This window comes from Zosterops lateralis, assembly GCF_965231275.1.
Source record: "Zosterops lateralis genome assembly, chromosome: 6".
In the NCBI taxonomy this organism is placed as follows: Eukaryota; Metazoa; Chordata; class Aves; order Passeriformes; family Zosteropidae; genus Zosterops; species Zosterops lateralis.
Genome location: NC_139761.1, coordinates 38502325 through 38517818, shown reverse-complemented (window position 1 = coordinate 38517818; position 15494 = coordinate 38502325). Strand labels below are relative to the sequence as shown.

Genomic DNA, 15494 nt, shown 5'->3' with positions numbered 1-15494 from the left:
GACTCTGAATGCAGGCTTTTACCTGGCTGGGCTATAACTACAGGCTGTAACTGCAGACCCAGAGTGACCTCATAGCAGTGATTCTCTCTCCTCAGGATCCTGCTTTATGATTCTCTCCTTCATACTCCTCAAGGTTCCTCCTCCATGATGATGCTCCCATTGCCAGCTCACCCCCTCTTTTATCTCACTCACCATTATTGGATGTAGGTGTAACTCATCAGGGGCAAGGCTGTATTGGTTAATTAACATAGCTGTTACTTATCAGGGGTGAGGTCACCTGTATTCCCTTCTCCTCCGTCTTGCACCATGATTGAATGACCTCTGCTCTTCAGTCAGTGACAGGGATTTTCAGGACATGTGAGTGTGTGAATGTGGAGCACCTTACCCTGGCACGGCATAAAGGCGACACTCGTGGCTGGCTTTGACAGCCCTGTAATTTGTTCTGGGATCAAAGCAATGTACCTGATGCCACCAAGAATTACTGAGAAATAGTTTCTGAGGGTTTTCCTACCTGTCTGAGGCAGCTGGGAAGGCTCTGTGGGGCTGGCAGGGAGGCAGCAGCCCAGGACTGGTTAGGAAGGGGTGTGGGTTGTCAAAAAGACAAACTGCTCTTCAGCCAGGCTTTCAATCTCCAGTCTTCACTGACATTTTCACAAATCCCCCTTTTTCAGTCCAGTGAAATATGGAGTGTCTTCGTAAATTCACACCCAACCCCTCTGCAAATTCATAATATGTGAATGATTTTTATTAAAAACACCAGAAGCAGTGTTGAAGTTACTACTGTATTTCTAACTTCCAAGGAAATGGGACTACAAAAGATATAGGCTGAATAAAAGTGTTGACTTTGATACAGCATGATTTATGGGGCATATTTAACATTGTGAAGCCTGAAGTACACCTTTAAAGAGAAGAAAACAAAAATACAAAGATTTGTGTAAGTCCAATATGGCTTTTGATACTGGCTTGGGGTCTCCATCATTAGATGATTTTTCTCTTGACCTCACCTCAAAGGAGGTGGGAACAGGCCTGGGAGGGGCTGAGCAAACTGGGGGAGAACTGTACTGCATCACATTTCTCTTATTTATGTGCTAGGAATAAGGCAGATGCCAGGAGCTTATAAGGTCTGAGCTTTTCCTGGGAGGTTTCTCAGGAGTAAGATGGGATGCTAGGGGGATGACCAGCCCAGGCTGCTATGGATCACAGTGTGCCAGGCAGGTGTGCTGAGCCAAGGCAGGATCCTCAGTTGAGTTAGCACAGCTGCTCTCATGGTCTGTCCTGAGATGCCCTCTGGGCTTGTGGGGTGTGTTTTCAAACAGACATCAGACAGGCTGGAGAGACCAGCAAGAATCATGAAAAGCCCAGAAAACTCTGATTCAGTATGAGAGATAAAGAAGTTTAGTCTATTTAACTTCTCAGAGAGAAGGTTAAGAGGTGCCTTGATCATGATCTATTAATACCTACACAGGAGAAACAGTTCAGATAGTAGATAGCTCTTTAATCTAATAGGCAAAGGCATAATGTGATCCAGTGGCTGGAAGCCAAAACTCAATGTCTCCAGCCTAGAAATAAGGGGAATGTTTCACCATCAGGCACATCAAGCTCTGGAACAACTCAGTCACAGCAGCAAAGGCATCTCTCCTGAGACAGAGGTGTGCCCATGCTGACAGCTCTGGTGTGGGAATTACTGGGTACAAGGCTGTAGCCTGTCACCCACAGGGGCAAGGCTCAGCAGCCACAATGACTATTTGGCACTGATAATCTGGGATTTTACAAATGGGTGGTTTATTGGGTTTATTTTTGTATAGAGGAGGAGAATCTCTCCCACCACTCCTGCCCAGCAATTTAAAACTGATCTGTAGCCACGATTCTGTGAGTATGTCAAAGTGACTGCATAACATTGAGGCAGTTACTTTTGTCCTCATCCATTTCCTCTACCTTATGTGTCATATTGACTTCTCGTGGCTCTTGGGAGGGCAAACCGAAGAAGGGGGAGTGAAAGGCAAGGGTAAATAAACACATCCTTGGGACATTACCACTCCTGCACACACAGAATTTATAAGCTACTCAAGAAAAGGGATTATAGCATGAGCTGTTTATCTCCCCTTCTGAACTACAGAAGCGTGATAAGTCTCAAGTATTTTGTTAAAGCTTCTACATGAAGGCCAATGAGAAAAAAACATTTTTTGAAAGTCAGATGTCCCCCAAATATTCCAGTCTTTGTCCCTTAAGATCAAGGTATCAAAAAATCACTCTGTGAGAAATCTCTGCTGGCGCTCCTGCGGGGCTTAGGAACGATTTCAGTAACTCCATCGGGCTCTGGCAGACTTCGGAAACTCCTCGAAGGGAGGCTTGCACACCCCCTACCCCCGCCCCCAGCCCTTCAAAGGGAGCCACAGGGCGGGGAAAAGGCAGCAGCATCCCCTCTCCGTCGCAGCCCAGCCTGCTGCAATGCCCCAGCCGAGCCAGCAGCAGCTCTTCCTCTGCCACACGCCTCCCCATCCTCCGGGGATGGCAGCAAAGTTTTACCTTCTCGGCCCGGAGAGGCGCTTCCTTCCAGCGTGGAAAGGCTGAGCCAGGCGGGAGGGCTCCCGCATTGCTGCCGGCACTGCAGCCCAGGGAGAGCATCCCCTCCTCCAGCAGAAAAAAACACCCAGCACACAGGTGGGCTCACAAACACAACACTGCCGTCTGACACAGATTTGCAAAATGCCTTGCTTCAGCACACAAATAATGTTTTCCTTTAAATTTACGTGCCTTAATGCATTGCTCTTTATGTTATCGGTGTTTGGCAGGATATGAGGGGTATGTAACAGGGCCAGTTACTGACGGAATCATAAGTTTGCTCCTGGCTGCATTTGGAGTGATTAGAACATTAACCTTCATATCACCTTAACAGCCACATTGATAATTTATTACATATATTCCCATACATGTTGTTAAGATAGGGTTTTTTTGTTGTTAAGATAGGTTTTTTTGAACCTTAAGAGAAGAAAATACAAACCCTTTGCAGAAATGTGTTGCTGAAGAGCATGAAAATTGGATGTTTTCAAACTGCATTTTGGCTCAGATGAAAATTTACAAGGTGAGTTTCCTTGAGTCACCAAGTCACCAGCAGTCTCTCCGCTCTCCTGCCTGGAGCCACACAGGGGAAAAATTATGCCTTTTAAACAGAACCAAATTTTCTTGATGAGGGTGAGGTACAGCCACAGCAGTCCTTCCCTCTAGAAACAAACTGACCACAAACACACACCACAGAGCTTAATTAATATTTTAATACTCAACGGTCAGAGATAGAGAGCTGTAATATGTACTAACAAACAGCATCTCTCTAGATTAACACTTAAAATACCAGGGCAGCTTCAGAAAACATGATCATGCCCAGCTGAAATCATCAGAAGCATCTGTTTCTCCTTCACCCCTGGTTTTATTCCTTGGGGGTTTTTTTGCCATTCTCTCAAATTGCTTTGTTTTGTATGAGACAGCCTCTACAGCACCTGTGGGTACGAGTCCACGTATCTCTGGGACTGTTGCAGGATGCCCTGGAATTTTGCAGATGTACTTTAGAGCAGTGTCAGCGATGGGCAAGAGAGGAGAAAACCCTGACTCCTTGGAAAGACTGGGAAGCATGCAGATGTCTGCCTGGTCTTGTATTCTTACTGGGAGCCCCTCGATTTCTTCCTGGCACTGGTCTGTGGACTAGTTTATGTCCCCTTTGGCCAAACTCCTTGAAATCCTGCCATTCCTGCACTTGCAGTGTCTTTGTCCCCAGTGGGAGCGGAGCACAGCTGTGGCTGTGGGCCAGCTGGATGCCTGCTCATGGCTGATCCCCACTGGTCTCTGGAGGTGCCAGATAGGTGGGAGCACAGGTCAGGTGCATGCCATGGGCACCTGGAGCTGTCAAAGACCTGTAAGCCACATGGGGGTGGCACCCAGGGCCATTGCACAGGTACTCTGGGCTCACAGGTACAAGGTGGGCTACACCATGGCAAATGAATCAGCAGGAAGGGGATGGCCTGAGCCAGCACATCACCTGAGATAGAGAAACCCCAGGGCCACCGGCTTGTTTCCAGCAGCAGCTGGTGTCATGGCACTTTCCCAGCTCCAGGAAGAGTCAGACAGGCAGGAGCCTCAGTCCTTGTCCTTTGCAAGGTGTAGGAAAACAAGCAAGAGAGCGAGTGGCTTCAGGGCTTTCTCATTCAAAACAGGGATACACCAATGCAATAGAACTGTATAGCAAATGCTACAATAGGGAGCTGTTGCTATGGTGAGGGAAATAATATTTAAGCACCAACTGTTTATAAATATAAAATCCCTACAAAGTTTTCTAAAATTAGATTAAGGGGGCTAGGGCTGTCAGGATATTGTAAAAAACTTGAAAAACACCAGTATTTTTGGACACACAAGATCTGGGCACTCCTAAAACAGCAAATGTGAGTCCAAAATGCTAAACAACAAACGTGACAATCTGCCATTGCGCTTCCTGAGTTCTAAAGGCAATCTCATAGCTCTGAACTCACTGCCACAGCCTGGCAGGCCTCTGAGAGGTGGAAAGCAAGACCTGTGTTCCCAGTGATTTATTCTTCTCTTGACACAAGTGCAGAGCAGAGACCTGGGGCTCACTGCTACTCATAGCCTGCTCTCTGCCAAGTATAGTTCCAAAGCTGCTGCTGAACATGCCAGTACTGTGACCCCACAGTTACAAGTTGCAAATCCTAGAGTCAGAGGTAAGGATTTGGAAATCCCTGAGCTGGGGAGGCATCTCCTTGCAGAGTTCAGGGTTTTTCAAGAGACAGATGTTGTTGACATGGATGTAAGAAGAAACCTGCAGTGCTCAGTGTCCAGGCAGCTTCAAATATGCCCCAAATAAAACAGGGATATAAAAAAAATGAATATACATCGTAGCATCTCCAGAATGATAACCTGTCTTTTGCTGGCAGCTGCCATTTCAGCAGAGCTGCAGTTAAACTGCCAAAAATGCAGTTTAGTTGGCAAGCGCTGGACAAGAGGGAAACATTCAAAGTTGCCAGAAGTAAAAGTCTCACCTGTTTCTAGGGGTCAAACAGAAGCAGAAGAAGGAATGTGACTATCAGAGTACAGCCACTAAAGCTGCTCTGACACACTCCCGTGCTTCTTTTCCTCTGTCCTACCCCACCTTCCAAGGTAGGATGGATGGTGGGAAGGCGCCGTCACCTCCAGTATTTTGGCACTGGCAGCAGTGAGGATGGTTTTGGACCCTGGCCGTGGCGGAGAGCCCTGATTTAGGTGCCACAGGGAGGATTCCTGGCGCTGAAGAACCAGTCCCCATGACAATATTGTTTTTGATGAGCAAAGGCCACCGGAAAACGAGGCAATGAATGTGCACCATCATCGCTACCAAGTGCGGCAGGGCCCGAGGGGCTCCTGGTGGCCCAGCAGCGGGGCTGGGGAGGGTGTGAGGTACCCGCTGCCCCCATCCAGCAGCTCCGCAGGGATCCCCGTGTCCCTTCTGCCCCCAGCCTGGGGACTCATCTCACGGGGGGAGCCTCACCGGGCCTCCCTCCCACCCCCGCGACGGGAGGGGCTCTGGCCGTTCCGGCCGGACGCCTCGGGGAGGTAAATAAGGAAACGGGGAGTTTCCTGCTCGGCAAAGCCGGGGACCCGCGGCCGGGCTGGGGTGAGCGGTGCGGTGCGGAGCCTCTGCCCGAGCGATGCCGGTGCTGGCGCTGCGCTGTGTGCGCCCGTCCGTCCGCGCCGCCGGGCGGGGGGAGGGAGGAAGGGAGGGAGGGAGGGAAGGGAGAGGCGCAGCCCCCTCGCCGCCCGCCCGCCCCTCGCCCGGCGCGGCGCGGAGGGCGTGGAGAGGCGGCCCCGCTCGGCGGGCGCCCGCTCGGGCAGGGATGAGCCCCCGCAGCGCCGCCCGCTGAGCTCCGCCGCCTGCCGCCCCCGGGCCGGGCCGGGCTGGGCTCGGCGTCCCCCGCCCCAGGAGCGCGGCCGGGGATGCGGGGGGCAGCCCGCCGGGGCGCTCCGCCAGGTAAGGGGCGCCGGGGATGGGGGAGAGCGGCGCGGATCGGCGGAGGTGCCGGGGGCGGCGGGCTGGGGCTCTCTCGTAACCCTTTGCGCGCCACCAACTTTCCGAGGCAGCGAGACATCGCCCGCGGCGGCGGAAAAGACTTTCCCCGCTGGTGCCCAGCCCGGCTGCGGCGGGACCCCGGCCCGGGCTGCGAGCGCCCAGGGGGAGCCCGGGGCTCCTTTAGCGGCGGGGACAGAGCAGCCCTGGCCCCGGAGCCCCGGGGGAACGAGCTGCCGCCAAACTTGGGCTGCTGCTGGGCGAGGAGCTGCCGCCTGGAGCAAGTAAGTCCCCGGTGACAGAGGGAGGCCAGATGCCCGCCCGGCCGTGGAGCGAATGCCCCGGCGTTTGCTGTCAGACCTCCGGGCGGGCTGAGGAACCTGGCGTGAGGGCGCAGCCTGACCAGGAGCCCTCACAGAGTGGGGTGCAAGCGCGCCATAGCACGGAGCAGTCCTACGGGAAAGCTGTGCCGTTCGAGATTTGGGCTCTTGACACGACCGTAGGTTGGGGACGTTGCAAAAAGAGTGTTTTGAGGTGGTGAATGAGCGTGTTGATCCCAAAAGAGCCTTCCAGTTCCTGCCAGGCAGTGCTCTGGGAGTGAGCAGGCACCAGCAGGCTGGTGGATGGCTCAGGGGAAGGTGGAGAGCACAAACCCCCCTGTATTTGGTTTACCGAGGTGTTTGCATCCTCGGGAAGAGGCAGATTCAGTTCAGCAGATGGGGGATAAACAGGCACAGGTGGATGTTGCGATAAGAAAACTCTGGGACCGGCTGGGTTTGGCATTACTTGATAGTGATTAATTAACTGAGAATGTGTATGCTGTGTGCCAGTGGGAAAGAGATAGATTCCCTGTTGAAAGTCCTGCAATTGTTTAAGTGCTGGTCAAAGTGGTCAGTAATCTTCTGTCGGTCCCTCTGAAATGCAGAGGGAATGGACAGAGATAGGGGAACAGGGGACATGCCGGGATGGCTCTGAGCAAAGGAGTCCTGTACATTATCATAAGAAAAGTGCTGCAAGAGTTGATGAATGCAAGAGCAGAATGAGTCTGGGGGGCACAAAGCACCTCCTCCGCTTGGCACACAGTGAGGCACCTGAGGAAGGTGGCAGGCACAAGTTCCCAGCTGGCATTTGAAGCTGTGACTGTAGGGAAGCTCTAGTCTTGTGCAGCTGAAGAGGCGGCAAGGCTGAAAATTAATTCCCACTACGTCAGGATCTGATGTTGGTGCGGTTTGCTGAGGGGGAGCCTGGGGACAGAGACCAGCCCTACTCATGTCTCTCTGGTGGTGCCCCAAGTCAAGTAGTGCCTGTGGTGAGGGGACGGGGGACAGCTTGGTGCTGCATTTTCTTAGTGGTCTCTCTTTCCTCTGGGAAGTGGTGGGGTCCAGCCAGCCAGTGCCCAGGCTGGGTGGCCCACAGGCATGTTTGCTGTCTGCCAGCCTTTGCAGAGCCAACAGCATGACTAAGCCACTGTGACCAAGTGGGATACTCGCACCCCACCAGAAGTCTGTTTTCCCTGCCTCAGTGGCCACAACGTTGTTTAATGGGATAAACTTTGCTCACTGGGAGAACATTGGGATGTGTCAGGGCCTTTGCCAGTGGGTCATTGGCTGAGAGTTCTTTTGCAAACCTATGACTTAACTTTTGTGCCGGGGTGGTGAGGTGGGGAGGAGTATGGCTGCAGGAGGGAGCTGCTGGCTGGGCAGGGAAGCACCACAGGATGCTGGCTGCCCCTTGTTCCCCCCAGCAGCCCTCAGCAAGCCATACTGCTCTGGGCAAGGCATGCAGGGGAGTTACATGCTGGGCAGGGGACAGAGGCGCAGGTGCAGGGCTGAGCAGGCGCTGAAGTTGGTGCTGTGAATTCTCTGGGTGACTACGCATGCATGAGTCTCTGGGTGGGGGAAGGGAAAGGGGGAAGAGGGGTTGTCTACCATGAGTCACATTTTGGAATGTGTCCCCTGATGAGCCTGCTGCAGTCTCACTTGTGTCAGGAGAGGGGTTTTGTCTTACAGCTCATGGCCTTGTGCAGGGCGTGTGGGCAGGTGGACAGCCCTGCCCGCTCCCACAGTCATCCACCCCTCTGCCTGGCACCGAGACCCCGGCACTTCTCAGGCGATCACTGCTCGCAGTTGTGTTTTCCAGCTGGTCCCAAAGTCCTGAGTCACTCTGTCGTTTCCATGGAAACAGCCTTGCTGGCGGGAATCAGTTTTGGGGGTAGAGGGTGCCGGTAGCTGGACTGGCACCAGGCAGGCCTGCGGGAAGGACTGGCAGGGCTCAGGCACTCCTCCAGTGCTTCATCTTTGTGCCAGGGCTTTTACAAAGGCTGAAGCAGGCACCTCTGTTGCACAGACCCTCACGCCTCCTTCCACTCCCTTTTCCCTTCCTCCCTGCCGTGGGGAAGCAGAGAGGTTTCCCTGGCAGTGGCAAGGGAGCTCAGGATGAGCCCAGCCAGGTTGAGGGTACAACTTCTGGGGAGCTGTTGAGAGAGGGGGACAGCCTGGACAGTGACCAAAAAGAGCAGGTTTTTTTAACTGTCCTGTGACAGAGCATCAGGAACAGCACTGACGGTATCAGTAACTGCAAGGGCTCCTGCCTAAAGCTGCCATCACTCCTCAGTTGCCTGAACACGGCCACCTCCGGGGAGCAGGGGAACCTGCAGGGAAGGCTTGGGGCAGGAGTCTCTGTAGCTGCCCATGTGAAGATGCTGTGGGAGCCCCCCACGAGGATGAGTGCCGTGAGGCACTGCCCTGCATAACACCTAGCTGCTTTTGGAGTGGAGGAGACCTGTGAGTTGTACTGATCTCTGCAACTTCCCCACAGACTCCAGCCTGCCTGGTGTCGCCTGAACTCAGCTGCCAGTGCAGCCTTCAGTGTCACAGCCTGGCTGCCTGGCTCCAAAAGCAGATAATTCCCATCAAACCTAGGAAGACTATGCCCAAAACATAGTCTCTGCTGCGCAATGGCTGGCCGGCCGCATTCCCTGCTCCCCGCACCAGTGACTCACAGATGCCATTCAGCTTAATTCGTCACCTCCGATCTCCCTGGTGCTCCTGGGCTGTCTTGCTGGCTTCTCTCTTGCTCACCTCCCTCAGAGCAGTGCTGGGAGTCAGTGGAATTGGAGGAGGAAGAGGAAGGCAGGTGACTGCACATCCGCCGCTGTTGGCAGGTGCGCAGGCTGGGGCAGGTTGCACTGCCTGCGCCCATCCTCTCTATTCCTCCAGGCTCAAGGCTGCGGGAAGTGGAGCAGGGGAGAGGAAAGGCTCAGCACCTTCCTCTTCCCACAGACAATGCTCCTGTCCCTGTGCCAGGCACTGGCTGGCCTCCTGCTGCACTTAGAGCCGTTTGCCGGATGCCGTGTGTCCCTTGTGGACAGCCTGGTCCCAATGCGACTGCAGGCAGCTGCACAGAAATGCAGGCAAGGCAGCAGTGTGCAGTCTGACGTGCTGTGACCACAAGGGGGTTAGGGTTGGGAAAGGGGCAGTGGTGGCTCCAGCACAGTGCCAAAAGAGCCCGCATGCCTTCTGGCAGGCCCCTTGCAGTACCAGCAGTGCCAGGGGCTGGAAGGTGTGAGTGATGTACCCCCACCCCGTGCTCCATCTCATAGTCCCAACTGCCTGGAGGGACACACTGAACTCGGCTCCCACCCTTGGGCTGCATTTGCTCATCATTTTTGGTGGAGCTGAGCTGGAGGCAGAGCAGAGGGTGATTTCAACTGAGAACACTTCTAGCACAGAAACATCTACAAGGCCAGTGTTTCGGATGACTCCCGTTGTCTGGGGCTGAGGAGCCAAAACAATCCATGCCTCACACAGGACCATCAGATGCAGCCCCATGGCGCTCTCTCCAGCTGCTGTCTGAACTGCTGGCCCTGGGTATCGATGCCTGAAGAGGAACAGGCCAATTTAAGAACAAGGTTCCTCGGGGCAGGAATGGGAGAGCAAGTGGCTGTCCTGCTGTGCCTGTGTGCAGGACACATCCTCCTGAGGCATGTTGGCTGCAGTCCACTGCTCAGCCTGCCCACTCTGAGCTGTGTGGAGCCTGGCATAGCTCCTCCTTGGCAGGTGTTCACACCAGCCTGGCTCTGCCTGACAGATGAACAAGGGGCAGTGGGAGTAAAAGTGATCCTCAGTTGTCCTGGCAGCTCCCAGGTGCCATGTGCTTCTGCTGCCCCAGGAGCTCCTTCAGAGCCCTCAGCTGCCAGTTGCTATTGCCCCTGGAGCCCAGGGCTGAACTGAGCAGGAACTGCAGCCCCTCAGGGACAGGCAGTGGTGGGAGGAGGCAGGAGAGCGAGTCAGGAGGTGAGAGGAGGTTCTGGCTGGCTTTAAATGCCACAGATGAGACATCAGGGAGGGAAGCCTTCTCCAAAAACCTTCCCCTCCCTGGTTGCAGCTCAGCAGATGGGCAGGGCACACGCTAAGGGTGTCCAAGGGGCAGCAAAGGCTGAAGCTGGGCTGTGGTTTAGCACTTTCTCAGTCAAGGAGGTGAATCAATGTCCCGTTTTTTCCCCTCTGCCATTTGGGACATTGCAAAGGGGAATGGGTCAGTGTGGGTAGAGAACCTGAAACACTCACAGCCAGTGAGTGATCTGGTGGACATTGGGAGCAAGAAGGTATCTGGTCTCTGGTTTGCCTTTTTTGGGGAGCCAGCAGCAAGTTTCTGCTATAACCAGGATAATCTGACTCTCATCTGCTCCATCATCCATCAACAATGAAGGAAAGAGTAGGAGCTGAGGTTGTGTGTGAAGGATGCAGTGTGGTTGGCCATCACTAGAGAGCAGGAAAGCATTCCCACTGCAGCTCCCACCTAGGCAACATGCAGAAGACACTGGCCAGGAGGTGCCAGCAGGGACTCTCCTGTTCTGTTCTGCCTTAGCAGACCTGGAAAAACATTTCATCCAAGGGATAGAATATCCCATGTGGACACTGGGGCCGGGTTTCCCCTTTGTGGGGTGGGTAACCCCAACCCAGCAGCAGCAATAGCCAAACATCTCTGACTTCAGTCCTCCAGCCACAATCCTTGGCAGGCAGCAGTCCAGGTGAAAGCAACCTGTATTCAAAGCATGATTTTGGGTCTAAAGCACAGCTCTTTGTGCACAGACACAGGGAGCACTGGTGGAGGGCTGCATGCAGCAGCTGTGCCAGACCCCCTGTCCTGGAGTCCTGCTCTAAACCCCTGCTCTCAATGAGAGGTCTCTGGAGTTGATAGTTCCTGAAGCTTCCTGCCTCCACAAATCAGCTAGGGCAATCAATAATCAATAAAAATATTAATTTTAAAAATGCAAGGCTTTTTTACTCACCTGCACACCCAAGCTGCTCTCCTGGTGTCACTTGCTGAGTGACAGGGTCTCCCCAGGGAGTGGAACACTTTGAGGATATGGGAACAACACACTGTGGCAGCTGCCATGGGCTCTGCAGGGACCAAACACCAGGAGCATTGCACTGTCCCAAGCCCATCAGGGATTTCAGTTTGCTCTGGGTTGGAACAACTCTCACATGCTAAAATCCATTGCTGGCCCACTGGTCTCCCTCAGGAACCTGGCACAAGCAGCAACAGCAGTGGCACTGACAGTCCTACCCATAGTGACCTCTGTGCTGGGGCTGAGCAGGGGACCAGGCATTCATCATGAGCTTGGGGCCAGTTGTTCTCCCTGAGGACCCACAGAGAGCAGGGAAGAGGAAGCAATGGCAGTGAAGGTACAGTGGGCTCTACTGGGCAAGGAGCAGAGGTACTTGGGTCTTGTCCCCTTGGTCTGGCTGAGGTGGATGGGCAGGTGAATGTACCACACTGCAGGAGGAGGCACATGGAAGGAAGATGGGCAAGGGAAAGTGGGTGCAGGGGAGCTTCAAAACCATTGCTAATGTCTCCCACACACAGGTGTTTTAGCTTGTTAGGAGTTTTTGGGATGCATCCTCCATGTCCTGTCTCCCAGCTCCACTGATCCCCTGAGAGCAAAAGTATGTGGATGTGAAATGTCTGTGTTTTGGAGAGCAGCAGGCAGTCTATGAACATCATTTGCTTACTAAACAGGGGGAATACTGAAGCACCACCACAGTTATATCCCCTCCCAGCAACGTGGCAGCTTCCCAGGCATGACGGGTACTCCCCCCTTCATGGTCCCTGAGCATCCCATCCAAGGGTCCTGCTCAGTTTCCCCTACCCTAGCCCATGTGTGGGCAGCAGCAAGGCAGGGCTAGCACCACTGAAATTGTTCTTTGCAACTACAGCCCTACGCTTCCCTGCACCCCTCCCTGGTGCCAAGGGCTACTGCCTTGGTTGGCAGTAGAGTATAGAAGAGATACAGTTTTGCATGCTTCCTCCTTTGTACTATTGTTTTTCTCCCCTGGTGCTCCAGAGTGGAGCAGGATCTTGCCAGCCCATCGCTGAGGGCACAGCTCTGGCTGTGCTTTTTCCCAGAGGCTGACAGACTGAGCTGGCTGTTGGACCTCTGTGCAAAGAGGTTTGCAGCTCCAGGAGGGACACTGCTGCCACTCTCCAAAGCAGGAGGTTGCTGGCCTGGATGGGCCATGCCTTATCTGACAGTTGGACAGAAAGGATGAAGACAAGATAGCACCATCCCCTGACCTTTCCCTGCCACAGCTCCTGTACTGGGAGTCAAAGGCACTGGCTGGTGGGGTGACAAGTGTCTCACAAGGCATCTGGGGAAGAGAGTTTGCTGCAGCTGGATGGAAACACACTGAGAGTATCACTGCCAGGTTCTGACATCCCCTTGCCTGGGTTGCAGGGCATGGGGTGAGCTATGGGCCACAAATTTATGTACACCCACAGCCTGGAAGGAGCAGGGCTGAAGTCCAAGCTGGACATATTTCTCCAGGCTTGCCAGCCTCTGCCTGTTATTTTCCTTGTCTGAAATGGGGCTCTGCAGCCTCTGATTGGGATTCACATAGTTATGATTCATGGACATATGTTAGGAGGGCATTTGTTGGTATCTGCACTAGTTGGATACTTGGCAGTCCATGCTCAACCTGTGAATTCTCTGTTGGGTTGCAGACACCAAGACGACCTGCGAAGAAGCTCCATGAAGGTGACCAGCCATGCAATGTTCCTGGAAGGCTGTACTCCTCCTAGCCTTGGCATCCATTGCAATCCAGTACACAGCAATCCGGACTTTCACTGCCAAGTCCTTCCACAGCTGCCCCATCCCTAATCCTGTGAACTGCAGCCTGAGCCAGGACACTGATGTGGCTGACAGGCTGTGCGATGAGAATCCCACTTTCCCATATAACCTCTCCAGGAAGACTCATGTTCTCATCCTTGCCACCACCCGCAGTGGCTCCTCATTTGTTGGGCAGCTGTTCAACCAGCACTTCGATGTCTTCTATTTATTTGAACCTCTCTACCATGTCCAGTACACCCTGATCCCAAAGCTGACCCAGAGCAAGAGTACGACAGACAGGCGGGTCATGCTGGGGGCCAGCCGAGACCTGCTGAGGAGCCTGTATGACTGCGACCTCTACTTCCTGGAGAACTACATCAAACCCCAGCCCATCAACCACACCACCGACCGCCTCTTCCGCAGGGGAGCCAGCAAGGCCCTGTGCTCACCACCTGTATGTGAGTCCCTGGGAGCTGTGGATCTCCACTTGGAGGAAGGAGACTGCGTGAAGAAGTGTGGGACCTTGAACCTGACGCTGGCCACTGAATCCTGCAGAGAGCACGGCCACGTGGCCATCAAAACCGTACGGGTGCCTGAGGTCAGTGACCTCCGGGCCCTGGTGGAGGACCCGCGGCTGAACTTGAAGGTCATCCAGCTGGTGAGGGACCCCCGGGGGATCCTGGCATCCCGAAGTGAGACCTTCCGAGACACCTACAGGCTGTGGAGGATCTGGGATGGCACTGGCAGGAAGCCATACAACTTGGACGTGACCCAGCTCACCACAGTGTGTGAGGACTTCTGGAACTCTGTGTCCACCGGCCTCAACCGGCCGCCGTGGCTCAAGGGCAAGTACATGCTGGTGCGGTACGAAGACCTGGCCAGGAATCCCATGAAAAAGACTGAGGAGATCTATGATTTCCTGGGCATCCCCATGGACAGCAATGTTGAGCGCTGGATACAGAACAACACCCGAGGAGACAGGTCCTCCTCCAAACACAAGTACGGGACGGTGCGCAACTCGGCGGCCACGGCGGAGAAGTGGCGCTTCCGTCTGTCCTACGAGATTGTAGCGTTCACCCAGCACGCCTGCCAGCAGGTGCTGGCGCAGCTTGGCTACAAAACTGCTGGCTCCGAGGAGGAGCTGAAGAACCTCTCCATCAGCCTGGTAGAGGAGAGAGACTTCCTGCCCTTCTCCTAAGGAAGCCCCAACGAGCCTGGTTTTGATGCGTACTGTTTCTAACTGATGCCTTATTTTATTTTCTTTCCTTTTGTTTCCCCCTCTTTCTCTCTCTTGTCTTTTTCTCTCCAAAATTTGCACTAAACCTTGAGCAGGAATCTCAATGGCCGAGTCCAGGGGAAGTGACTGCTGCCCCTCAATACATTTTGGATGCCAGGAAGAGTTGGGTCTCTCCAAGCAAGAGCTAGAACTCTGGATGGGTAACAATGTTTACAAAACACACAAAATGTATAAAGCAACCTTCAAGCTTTCCAAACCGAAGGGTATCTGGGGTACTGTACTTTTGCACTGTTTACTTTTACAATGTAAGAGGTAAATATAAATATAATTTATGAATGGTGTCATCCCCTCCAGAATAACTCCCCCTGCCCCCAATGAGCAGGTTAAACTGGAAGCTGAAAGTGGAACAACCTCCTCATTTTTGATCTCAGTGTGACATGTCTGTCTGTTAAGTCCTGTTATTGGGCTGGGCAGTTGATCAGCTGCTCCTACATGGTTGTTTGGTAATACCTGTGATATTTCTTTGTGCCAAAAACCCAAACAAACAAACAAACAAACAAAAAGGGAAAAAAAGTGATTGGGTCGTTTGGTTAAAATCCAACGCATTTAATGCTTTATTTCTGTGTTTTCTGTAAATAAAAGTGCAATAAAACTGACTTGGGGGTGAACTTCAACTGAAAGACCTCAGTGAGTACACTGGGGTGGATGCACCACCAGGCAAACAGCAGCATCTCCTGGTTTGCCTGACTCCTGCATGACTGGGAGTGGGTAGGGCAAGGCTGTGGGAGGAGACACCACAGCCCCCAGGGCAGCAGGGAGCTGCAGCCACCTCCTCAGGCGGGCGTGTGCATGTTTGCATCTCAAGTGTGTAAAAATGCAAGCAGTTAAGCTAAAAGCAAGAACTCGTGGTTATTTACTGACCTGAAAGTTTGTTGGTTTGCATGGGGGCATGGCTGAAGTTCCTGGCTCCAGAGTGCTAATGGCACCAGCACAGTGAATCCATTCCCATCAGGCTGCCCCCCACCATGTCTGACAGTGCTGATGCTAGTATTGGCATGGCCTGCCCTGGAGGACAGGGACAGTGCTCTGGTGCAGGTCATGAA

The 15494-nt window shown here is 53.5% G+C and overlaps 1 protein-coding gene across 2 annotated transcripts; it reads left to right on the top strand.

The window, feature by feature from the left end:
• The first annotated feature begins 5634 nt into the window (after positions 1 to 5634).
• CHST1 (carbohydrate sulfotransferase 1) lies at positions 5635 to 14954 on the top strand. 2 transcript variants are annotated; one of them, XM_083864203.1, is made up of 2 exons: positions 5635 to 5653; positions 13049 to 14954. In XM_083864203.1, exon 2 carries the CDS (start codon positions 13093 to 13095, stop codon positions 14350 to 14352), a length of 1260 nt encoding a protein of 419 aa, XP_083720329.1. In that variant the 5' UTR covers positions 5635 to 5653; positions 13049 to 13092; the 3' UTR covers positions 14353 to 14954. The 2 variants fall into 2 exon arrangements, with proteins under 2 accessions (XP_083720329.1, XP_083720328.1); XM_083864202.1 differs by lacking the exon at positions 5635 to 5653 and adding an exon at positions 5971 to 6007.
• Positions 14955 to 15494: the final 540 nt, after the last annotated feature.

Bases quoted from the DNA above. Each gene is read 5' to 3' on its own strand.
- CHST1 (XM_083864203.1), top strand. From the start codon at position 13,093: ATGCAATGTTCCTGGAAGGCTGTACTCCTCCTAGCCTTGGCATCCATT.